We start from the raw sequence: 12,056 nt of genomic DNA on the forward strand, positions 1-12,056 counted from the left end.
CATTGTGCAAAGCCTCCAGCTTGGTGCACAGTGGTAAGGTTAGAGTTACACCTGGTAGACAGTTTAAGGCAGTGAAGGTAGCCAAGTAACCTTCTCCCTGATTCCCACAAAGTAGACTGCCACCCAGTGCAGTTCCCCTCTCATCTACCTTCCCCTCATGCACATAAACTTATTTGCCTCTGTTTTGGAAACTTAGGCCGAGGACCTGGAACTCCTCAAGAAGGTTTGGCCCAGCAGCCTTTAAAAAATAAAAATAAAACGAGTATTTCAACAAGTTGTATACCAGTTAGTCACAGTCAGCTCTAAGCAGTGTTGCCCCAGCCTCTTGCCCTAAGTTGCCAGACCAAACTATATATGTGTGATTAATAAAGATAAGGTACACCTTTAGGCACTAGACAAAAATGTTCCTCTTTAACCAGGCCTTTGACTGATAGACATCCAATGCCCTTTTAAAATGTGTTGTGGAAGGGTGGGCGGTTATTGGGTTGTCTTTGTCCTTGTTTTTATTATGTATTTTCTGTTTTTTATATGTTGTGAACCACCCTGAGATCTACAGGTATAGGGCGGTGGACAAATTTAATAAATAAATAAAATTAAAAAATAAATAGATGGAAAAGACACATTGATCCCATTTTTCATATTAGCTGCCTTGCCAACACACTTGGTGAAGGGTTTATAGGGGTTCTGCTTATGGGAAAATTAGCCGCAACTAAATTATATGCATCTGGCCCCTCCCTATCATTGTGATAGATTTTACCTTTGTGAGTTGGTATCATAGTAAAACGAGAACCCATACACTTAGGAGTGGCTAACCTGTGAGCCTCTGGCTGCTCTTAGACTCTTAAGACCCATCAGCCCCAGCTAGCATGCCCAATAGCTAGAGAAATTGGGTTAGAGCCCAATCAGATTGGTCATCCATGCCATAAAGTCAAGACAGGAATTGGAGTACAGGGGATAATATTTTTCTTCTCCAGAAAACCTCCAGTCAGTTTCCCCCACCTGACTGCCTCTTAGCTCATGATTTATAATTCAAGTTTGTCAAGGTTAGTTGTAATACTATATAAATCATTGTCAAGGCAATCAGTCAATCGTCTCTTTTGTGCCAAATTCTCTAGCTCCAATTAGTAGTGCCTCCACCAAAATAAATGGCTTGTACATACTTTTGAATATGATCTTCAAAAGGATTGATTTTGTTAGAAATGCCTGGAGTTTTGCCCACTTCAATGCAGCTTTAATGATGATAATGACAAATAATAATTAGCATTTATATAGTGTTTTAAATAACTAAAAGTACTTCTTATCTATTATTTTAGTATTCCTTAAAATGCCTTGTAAGTTGGGGTCAGTACTATTCTCCCCATGTTGCAGATGAGGGTAAACTGAGACTGAGAGTTGACTTAACTAAATCCTTATAGGGAGTTTATTGAACTTGGGGCTTATGGATTTGTAGTGCATATGTTTGTTGCAAGAAGGAAATGCCCTTACTCCTTCTGTTTTGGTTCTCCCAGTTGTGTTTGGGAAGAACATCCAGCGGCGCTCAGCACAAGGCCAAAGTTCCTTTAGATTAACGCCAGCAGTGTCAATGATTTCAGGTTGCTGCTTAGGAGGAGTCAGGGCAATATTGCTAAAGCATTGCTCCCGTGTATGATGGGTAACTAGGCTTGTTTGTAATTTAGTCTTACACATGTACAAACACTCGTATTTGCATGCAAGTCTCTTATGTGAGTAGCTGTCACCTGAAGTTGCAGATTGGATTCCCCCACTGTATTGAATGGGGACGTTTCTACAAAGGGAAGAATCCTCAGGGCAGCTGTGGGTTCTCCTACATCAATACAATTGTGGTGGCTGGATCTGATGTGAGTTGTTGTCCAGAACATCTGGAGGGCACCAGGTTGGTGAAGGCTCTAAGCACTTCCTGAGTCAGAGCAGAGACAGCAATTGTTGAGGCAGGGTTTGTGTGCACGCAGTATGTCGGAAACTGTGGTCATTGTCAGAGCTGGTGGCACTGACCTTGCTGGGAATGATTTGGGAAACAGGTGCCTCATTGCTCATCCTCACTCCCTGAACATGCCATTTGTGTTTGGTGTCCATTGGCCTTTGTGTCTGTTGCTGCCATCCAAACATCCGCAGTGTTCACTGCACCCAAAGTCTTGCATCTTCCTGGTCGTGTGATTCTATTACCAGGTGATTATGGACTCCTTTTACTGCAGCAGATTAAACCAGGAAAATGGGCATAGGTGGAAAACGTCCTTGGGTTTCAGGTAGTAGAGAAATTGACCCCGAGGTTTAAATTGGATTCTACTTTTCTTGTTTTCAATAGATTTCAAATTGTGCTTCTTTTTTCTGATATGAGCATTCTTGCCTCTTTAACAGCATGCATCGTAATAATATGATGTAACATAAAAAGAAAATATGCTTGTATGCATGCACGAGAAAGCATTTAAAATGTGTCGCTTTAATAGCTGTTCTCTGCTTGTGGACACAGAGTAATATGCTTATGCCGTGCCAGGAAAACATTTCTGTCCACATCTTTGCATTGCAAAGCTGCTGCAGTGGGGCAGGGGTGGGGGTGTCGCTGGGATTGCTGCCATTGGGGGCTGCTTGCGGCAAAATGGTGTGACAGAGCCAAATGTGCAGATTAAGTTGCCTTGCTGCTGAGCAGAAGCAGAGTCTGCAAATGATAATTTAGCCCTTGATCAATCAAACTGGGGGTTGTTGTTGTTGCTTTAATTACTGATTTGGAACAAATACCAGGGAATGGAGGTCCCACCGTAATCCCCCTCGCCCTTCATTGTCCCACCCACCTCACCTCCCTTCTTAAATTTGGTTTCGCATGTGCACGGAATGCAATGTGATGCATACAACGTATTAACTGAAGCGGGGAAAGCAACAACATTTGTAAACATTTATTGCTCTTTTTTTGTGTGTGTTGTGTTTTATCTATCTGTTCTCTCCAGGCTTCATGGACCCGGCCCGAGAAACAAGAGGTATAAGATTACCAGACAAATAGCCAATCTTCTCTAGCTTTGTGTATATATGTGTATAAATATGTATTTAAATGTTGTGGATTAACAAATTTCTTGTAGCAGTAAGCAACCCAACTAAATCTAGTATTAATAATGTAACTGCATTGGTGTTGATTATCTATATATCTACTATAATAAGTTCAAGCTATCTGCTGGTAGCTCTAGAAACCTCTTTCTGTCCTACTGCATCTTTGGATGAGCAAGCACAGTGTCTTTGGAATGGGACAAACATCACCAAGGACCTCCACCGTGGGGCTTTGGTGGGATTAAAGTGGACCTGTGATGTTCAATAACAATGAACAATATTCTCCGTTTTGGACCTAGAAGGCTGAAAGCTCTTTTAGGCACAAATTCCCAAAGCAAAGTTCTTAAAAGCATTGTTCATCCATGACATCCATGGGCTCATGGAGTAAGGTGAGGGTGAGTTGGTAAGTCCCCTCATCTCAGGATTTGTGCTCACAGCCCACTTAGCCCAGCTCAAATTCACTTGTTTGCTCGTTCTCCTTCAGTTAGGCACGTTCTGCTCTACTTTAAAATGTTTGCATCACATTCCATCTCAGAAGCAGTGCAGTTACCTATCTCAAAGTCTATGTGTTCTCCAGAAGATGGTCCTATAGACTACATTTAGAGATGGGTAATTGACTGACCTAGATGTTGAACTGGAGCTCCTATCTGTATTGTATGGATCACCAACTTTAGCCACAATGCAACAGAGAGGGATTGATCGCGTGCATTCATCCCACATCCATCAAGTTTGGACTTCATGTTCAATTTTGTGATTGGGAAATTGGGAGCAGGAAGGGAAGAGGATAATTTAAATCGTAACCCTACTTTAGCAAAGATGATTTTGACCAAGAGCTTCCATTAAACTGGGATTGTGTTCTGAGCAAATGAAACGTGTATTGCATAAATTGGATGGGGTAGACTTCTTGAAATGCGTCAGAACTGCGTACTAGTAAACATGACCCGGCTTATAGCAAAATCAGTCTGAGAAGTCTGGTGCAAGAAACTGTGGGTTCTGCTGTGGTTCTCATAATTTCTTTAGCTGCTTCTTAGAGTTCCAAACTCTTAAGAGCCAAAACACAACAACATGCTGGAGATCCTATCTGAATCATCCTCTCTTCCATTTCTTCATTATCTATGCATCTATGGCAGGAGATGAGAAGGGTTATTCTTACTCTGATGGGAACTCTGTAGGATGAGCTTCTGTCATTTCTTGGTCATTTCTGTGATCTGCTTCTGAATCCAGGCAGAAGGTAGATCTTCCTTTGCTGCTGGACCAATTTCTAGATGAACCACCTTCACTTGCCAGGTGCTGGGTCTGTTGGAAAGAATACTGAATTAGGTGGAATCTCAGCCTGATAAGAACCTCTTAAGTAAGAATGCATTAAGATGATCACAGATCGTCAAGGGCTTGAGCTAGGTGTGATGCTGGAAATGCATGAGGGCATAGTCAATGTCTTTCTGTTTTGCCAGAAGAAGTCTTGGCGGAGCCTGATATGAATTTGAGCTGAACAGAGAGGCTTTAACCATTTCCCCAGTGCATGGTTAGCCATAGACTGATGGTTAGCCATAGGAAGAAGAAATTTGCATGACGGCAAAGCACCATAGCCCCATGCAGTGACTTCCTTTTGGAAAATAAGATGCATTCATGCCCAGTTTGGCCATAATCCTTAAGTCTTACGAGAAACTGAGTCTAGACAGTTTTGTTTTTATAAAATGTGAAACATGTTGGTGGATTGCAGGGTTCATAGTAAACAGAAAAAGATGGTAAGAACTCAAGTCAGCCCACCACCTTTCTACATCCATTTGTATATAATTTAATATCCTCCGTGCTGCATGTGCTGTTTTACTGCTGAGAGGTGGTGCTCATAAACTCCAGTTCTAGTTCTTAGTTCTCTAAGAATGTATTCATATGCTTATTCCACAAGGTGAACCCAGCTTGTTTTTCCTCAGAGTATTTTGTGGGGGGAAATTGAGCTGGTAAAACTGCCATCGTGTATTTGTATGGGGGGGGGGTGCTATTGCTTGTAACCTTTTAAAGTCCTTTAGCCCCATACTTCCTAGCATAATTCTATCTATCTGTTAGGATACAATATTTATTTGTTTGTCAAAAGAATTGAAGGTACAGCAAAATCACTTTTTGGGGAGAGAGATGAAATACATTGAAAATGCATTCCTTTCCCCAACCCAAGACCTGTTTTGTGTTTTGGGGTGTTTGGACCCAATCCAGAATTTGTTTTCAAGGGAAGAGAGGCAGTATGTCAGAAGCAAAGAGGGTGGCATTTGGGAGTGGGTAAAACACTGAAGTGAGGGAGGAGGTGTTTGCAAAATGCAAGAATTTCTTCTTCACCATGTATGCATATGGAAAACTATTGTCAAATGAAGAATTCTAGAACATGCGCATTGGACAGAAATGTGCAGATTTTCTATATATAAGTGATAATTTGTCATGTGTGAATTAATCCTGTTAGATCTGCCCCTCCTGGACATTAATATGCTTTGTTAACCAAAGTGGTTCTTTGATGTGACACCTTTAGCAATGTTGGCTGATTTTCATGGGATGTAAAGTTGTTCACTGCTGCAAGGGCATAGGAACATATACCCAAATAGGACTTCCTGGATCATCTTCCTTGTGCCTCTGTTGCCATGACAACTGATGATAAAACTGGGCATTCAGTTGAGTGTGTGTTCCCTTTGTAGCCGGCTGGAGCCTAATCAGGCCACAAGTGCCACTTTTGATGTGCATATTATGGAATGTTGATTCGGCTGCAGATGAAAGAACAGGGACCAGCTGACAGCCTCTTGATGCATTTTCACCCTGAATGGAGTATATTAATAATCTCACTGCCCCAATTTGGAAGAATCGCTTTTTCATTGATAGGCAGCTTTCTAGTAGACACCACCTTTGTTTTCCTTTTGTAGAAACATCTTGCTATTCCTTTGTTAATCTACAGGAATTTTTCTCTTGGGAGTATTTGGTTAGGTGGGGATGTTTTTGGGGTGTGGGTTGTGTGCTTGTTTTATTTCTTTTTGTGCATTTGCATTAAGGGGAATGGGTGGGGAGGGGTGGGAAAAACCCCTCTCTTTATCCAAGCTTCACCAGCCACGATGCAATAGCCGCCTTTCCCACATGTGAAAAAGAAAAGAGCAACTGCATCAAAACAGTTTTGAGGACAAATATTATCAATTGCCATTGTCTATGATATTTATATTTAGCCTCCACGTTCAGGGCGGTCTACCTCTGTGAACCGATTGCAAGGTCAAACCACAGTCTTCGCCTGTTTCTTTCATGTCCTCCCCAGGGACCTCTAGCAGGCTGATACCAGAAACAAGATTCTAGCCTAGAGAATTGGATCCAGGAAGGAGCTCCTTCAAAATGGCATCAGCCTCATTGGGAGAGGAATCTGACATGTCACCACTGGAATTTCAAGACCTGTCTGCAGCTGCAGTTAAGCCAGGCTCAGCTGCAGCAACCAGGACAGTGTGAAAGTCTAGAAGCCAGATACTATGTTGCTGGCTGCATAGCACAGAGTCCAGTCCAATTGCTCTCCAAAATGACCTCATTCCCCTTCATTGTTAATATTTTTGTCATTGCTAAGACTGAACCAAAGCATCATGACATTTGTAGGGTTGTCTGAAAGCCAAGATTATAGCTATTTTTCTTGGTGGAGCGTGAGTCTGCTGGTTGCAGCTATGATGAGTGCTGCCATTTTCCGGACATTTGCCTGGGCAACACAGGAGCATTTCCCTGTCTTCCTGCACTCTACTTCAGCTCAGTGCTGGAAAGACAAGACAGTGGTATCCATCCTGCCTGTGAACAGCCATTGAAGAAATTAATTAGAAATTAAATTGGACCAGGATGTCAGCACAGTGGGTCTGTTTTGCTCCTACCTTCACATGGCAGGAGTGCAGCTTTGCACCCTGAAAACAAAGCAATGTTGTTAAGCAGGTTTTTGTTGGCTCAGTTCAGCTTCATAGGTCAGACAGCAAGGAAAGCATCATGAACTCTGGAAAGCAGAATGCAGGCGGCAGCCTCTTAGTGTCTCAGCCAGGAGTGAGGAACATGTGGTCCTCAAGATGTTTGGGGGCTACATCTCCCATCAGCCCAAGCCAGAATGACCAGTGGTCAAGGATAATGTGAGTTGGAGTCCATCAACTTTTGGAGGGCCACTGCTTCCCCCATTCCATGTCTGAATGATGCCTAGCAAAGCCCAGCCTGATTTCCAAGCATTCCCTGCTCTCTGAATGCACCTTTATCTGCTCATATCTTCCATATCTTCTGAACTCTTCTCTCCTTTTCCTGCCAGACCCTGGATGGGCGCATTGTGGTGCGCAGCCATGCGCGGGTATCTTCTCTGACGCTGAAAGACATTCAGTACACGGATGCTGGGGAGTACATCTGCATAGCCAGCAACACCATAGGGCAAGATTCCCAAGCCATGCACCTGGAAGTCCAGTGTAAGTGGGCACATTTCACCATCACTCCCGTTCCCGTTTACAGGTTCTGCCTTTTTCCACTGCCTGCCCTCTCTTCTCCCCAGGGGTCCAAACCCACAGAATGTTTATGTGTGGAGGGAAGGAGGGAAGAATTTTAGGGAGGTAGTGGTGGGCATGGCTTTCTGGGTATATCAAGCAGGGGTCATAATGATGGAAGAGGGGCACAGTGGTGGTGAGAAGTTACTGTAGCTGTGTGAGAACATCACATTCAGATGCAGTATAGCTCTGAATAACATGACTGGTCACAAACAGTAAAGGGGGGCTGTTGCCTTCATTAACTCCTCTGAGTTTTAAGAAGCTTCTAGCTGGCTACCATTGGACACAGAATTCTAGGCCAGAAGTGCCTCTTCTCTTATGTTCTCAGTCTTTAGCAGCAAAGGACTTCTGGCTTCTTAGATCCCTTTAGAATTTCTAAACCCATATGATTACCCTCAAGAGCCAGCCTCAGAAAGCAACACTTGCTGGACAAAGACTCAGTTGTCTGCAGCCACCCCTAGTCAGGGCCACAAAGTTTATATTATCTGCCATGCCTGCAGCCCCTTTCCAAGGAGAAGTGGCTGCACCAAATCTGTCCCAAGGCATCACAAGGAGCAGACTATTGAAGCTAGAATTGTAAACTGGTTATCTTTCCAGGGTGTTGAGCAGAAGGGTAGCTATTAGCACTTGGGAAGGTATGAGAAGGAAATGTTGCAGCACCTCTAGAGAGGGGCTCTTTACTCTCTCTTGCTAATGACTTTTCCAAATACTGCTTTCTCCTTTTTTCAGATGCCCCGAAGCTACAGGGCCCTGTTGCCGTTTACACTTGGGAAGGCAACCAGGTGAACATCACCTGTGAGGTGTTTGCGTACCCAAGCGCTGTCATCTCCTGGTTCCGAGATGGGCAGCTGCTGCCAAGCTCCAACTATAGCAACATTAGGATCTACAACACTCCAACTGCCAGTTACCTAGAGGTGAGACATACAGTTCCCTGCTAAGGAGGAACCTGGGGCACACATATTCATGGGGATGTAGAATCTCCTCTTCATCACAGAGGGTGGGTGTTTGGTTTGACCACACCTGCTTCTCCTTAAGGGTGAAAGGAGTTGAGCATACAGCCAGTGGGTGGCAGCCTGTGGCTGCAGCTCCTATCCCATCCAGCATGGCCAGTAGTCAGGTTATTTCTAATACACTTTTTAATGTACTATATTTTCCAAATTTCATTATACTTTTCCATGCAAAGTCTACGTCTTTAAGCAATCCACTCGTAAGTGGCAAGTGTAGTCAGGTCCTCAATCCTGGTCTTCAAGCCATACATTTGTCTTTCCAATGCAGCAATATCAGTCTTTTGGCAACACATAGGAAGGGCACAATGAATTGATTTATGTTGCCCTGTTGTCAAATTTCATATAGTACGTATGTAGTTCAAAACACTATTATCCTCTGAAAAAATTAGCTTTCCCTCCCGCACATATTTATATAATTCACTACTTTCTCCCAAAACTTAGTAAGTTTAGGCCGTTATAAAACCATGTGCTTTAAAGTAGTATTCCCCTTATTACATCTCCATATTATTTTCCATTGTATGTCATAATTTAAGGTCTATTGATACCTTTGTTATAGAGGTTATAACACTCTCCCATTGTCTCGGCAATACAGGATCCTCAATTCTATATTCTCTTCATTTCTTAACATCTGCATATCAAACTGATTTATTGAGAAATATCTATAAAAAGTCATCACATTTTTTTGTTTTGTTTTAAAAGATTTAACCAATTGTTCTAGTATCAGAAAATAAATCAGAAAATTAACACCAATTGTTGGCTTCCAGTATTTAATGCTTGACAATAAGTAAGCATGATGATATAGCTCTGGATTCTCAATACCAAATCCTCCCTCATTAATTTGTAATTGTAATTTGTAATAGTCGTCTTTTTTTATTAGAAATAAAAAACTCCAAATTCTTTATTCTTTCCTAGTAGGGAAGGTACTCTAAGCCTCCTGATCAATTTCCCCTTTGCAGGTGACACCAGACTCGGAAAATGATTTTGGAAACTACAACTGCACAGCAGTCAACCGGATTGGTCAGGAGTCCTCAGAGTTCATCCTTGTACAAGCAGGTGAGTCATCCAAGTGCCCCTCAGAGGTACACATGAGGTCTAGAAACTTCCCTCTCCCCCATTTTTTCTGAATGAAACTGTGCTGCCTTATAAGCTTGCTCAGTGGTTTCCTATTGACCACACACAAATTTCTTGGTAGAGCATCTACAACTCTCAAAGATGCTATCCTGAACAGTTTGAAAGACCTAAGCTATGGCTACTACAGTGATTCCCATGTAGAGTTTCTTCTAAGACTGTACAAAACTTTTGGCAGTTCAGCCCAAACTTTGGGGTAAAAGGTGTCAGAGATGAGTAAGGCGCAAACAGTGTTCAAGGGGTGAAAGTTGCTACTATTTTCTTTTCTCAATAATGCTCAGTTCAAAGAGGCATTTTGAGTAGGGGGGAAGGAATGGGGTCACCAGTGTCAGGGAAGAGTTAGAAGTTTCCAGTTTTTCAGAGGGAGAAAGCATTCCCCAAGGGGAGAAGGAGAGCAGTGAATCTAACAGAAGAGAGCAAGAGGAACAGGGAGGGCCTGGCTGTTCACAGGAAAGGCAAGGGTTAAGTTCTAGCTCAGATTTGGAGGAGGGGAGATACAAGCCAGCTCTAGCCAGGAGGTTAGAAAAAAGAGCGGGAAAGCGAAGGGAAGGGCGCCTTCGGCATTTTGAGAGTGGCTGGTCACGGAGAAGCAGAGCTCAGAAGGTATCTGAAATAAGTGACTCTGAGGAATAATATTTAAGAACCGTTTATAAGATTGTTTTGTTAATACACAATAAAAAGTTATAAAAGAACAAGAAGCGTTTGTGTGGTGATCTGAAGAGGACAACGACCAGTCCTGACAACCACCACACAAAATATACTCTGCATATACTGCAAAGTTTTTTATGTGTGAAAGTTTGCCCTGAGCCTGCCCTATCTGGCCTCATTAGTCTGTTCCGCCTTCCTCCCTGTCTCAGATACACCATCTGCACCTTCCATTGAGAGAGTGGAACCCTACTCAAGCACAGCCCAAGTGGAATTTGATGAACCTGAGGCTACTGGCGGAGTTCCCATCCTCCGGTACAAGGCAGAGTGGCGAGCGCGGGGAGAGGAAGACTGGCACTCCAGGATGTATGATGCTAAGGAAGGTAGGGTGTTGAGTACTGCCAACCAGCAGAGACTGTGATGTCTTTGTGATACATGGTTTATTTACACATATGTATAACGTGAGTTTAGATGGAGAGATTTCACATTCCAAGAGGGTCTCTTGTTTTCTCCCATGGATGCAGCAGACATGGGTTTAAGAACAGAAAACAATAGCCATGTTCTCTTTCTCTTTGTTAAAGCCTGTTCCAGTCAGCCCACATAGTGTTCTTCACCTTCCTTCTTCCTTATCATCGCTAACCTGGTGAAACTAGTCCCTTCTGGCCTACAACATCCAAACTAAAATCCTAAACCCATTTTTTGTCTCTGCCCACTGACACACAGCTGGAGGAGTGGCACAGTCTTTGCCCTCCTGGTGGCTTTCTTGATTGGGTCATCACTGGTCTTTGTCCCCCTAACAACCCACATTCCGCTAGCAGTCACCAGGCTGGCCTGACTTGTTAACACAATCCAGGGGTTCAGTGTTTGTCACAGCCTAACTCGCAAACATGGATTAAGTCCAACTTTTATTGGACCCAGGAATTTAGGGTGTCTTGCACCCCACAAATTCATAGCAATACCTTTGCTTGATCCATATTTTAATCGACTTGTGCACAGATTGATTTCCCCATGCCCAAGAACTTTTAATGCTGTTCCACAGCTGTGCCATAGGTTTCTTGCAAAAATCTTATCTTAACTGATGTGTGGAAATTCTGAAGGGAGATTTGGCCCACTTGAAAAACTGATTTTGCAAGGGCTTGTGAATAAGTTTCATCGAAATCTCCACAGATTTGTAGGCAGAGGCAGCCTTCTTTCACCTCCTCCCTTTCTTTCCATGCCCCCTCCCTCAATCTGGTCAGTTTTTCATTAGGAGTTTTTCCACTGTTGAACTGCATGCTTCTGGTTATTGCCTGACTGTGACCCAGGATTTCCCCCTCATTTTACAAATGACCCTGTTATACAAAAAACCCCAAAACCACTCATACTTCTGTTCTGATCATGTAAAGGGTGTGTCTGCATAGAAGGGAGGGGGACAAAGAAGGACCAATGAGTCCGGAAGCACAGAGCGCCCTTAGCAACCCCTCTTAACAACAGGGAAGGAGGAAGGAGCATTGAGTCCCAAAAGCCTAGTGTGTCCTGCTGCTCTGAGCCCTGATAAGCACAGTGGGCAGAGCAAGGCAGATAAACTCAGAAAAATCTGACTAAGTGCAACCCAAAAGTGGACAAATAAACATGGGGTTTTGGGAAAGAGTTCCAGGGCAAAAATAGGAAGAGCACAGTGGACCCACTGAACATGAAAGTCAGGATTTTGCCATCAAGTGTGGATCGGCCCTTT

The 12,056-nt window shown here is 43.2% G+C and overlaps 1 protein-coding gene across 10 annotated transcripts in view; it reads left to right on the forward strand.

Moving 5' to 3' along the window:
- Nucleotides 1-12,056, forward strand: part of NCAM1 (neural cell adhesion molecule 1) — a 216,359-nt gene that overhangs the window by 150,220 nt on the left and 54,083 nt on the right. For 7 of the 10 annotated variants that reach the window (XM_080983406.1, XM_080983408.1, XM_080983410.1 and 4 more), the window contains exons 9-13: nucleotides 2,958-2,987; nucleotides 7,337-7,487; nucleotides 8,292-8,476; nucleotides 9,526-9,622; nucleotides 10,555-10,725. In XM_080983406.1, coding sequence (XP_080839532.1) covers nucleotides 2,958-2,987; nucleotides 7,337-7,487; nucleotides 8,292-8,476; nucleotides 9,526-9,622; nucleotides 10,555-10,725 — 634 coding nt within the window. The remainder of the gene's footprint in view (nucleotides 1-2,957; nucleotides 2,988-7,336; nucleotides 7,488-8,291; nucleotides 8,477-9,525; nucleotides 9,623-10,554; nucleotides 10,726-12,056) is intronic. The other 3 variants (XM_080983409.1, XM_080983411.1, XM_080983415.1) reach the window with 1 other exon arrangement.

The sequence above is a fragment of the Podarcis pityusensis genome (assembly GCF_964106645.2).
Source record: "Podarcis pityusensis genome assembly, chromosome: 15".
Taxonomy (NCBI): Eukaryota; Metazoa; Chordata; class Lepidosauria; order Squamata; family Lacertidae; genus Podarcis; species Podarcis pityusensis.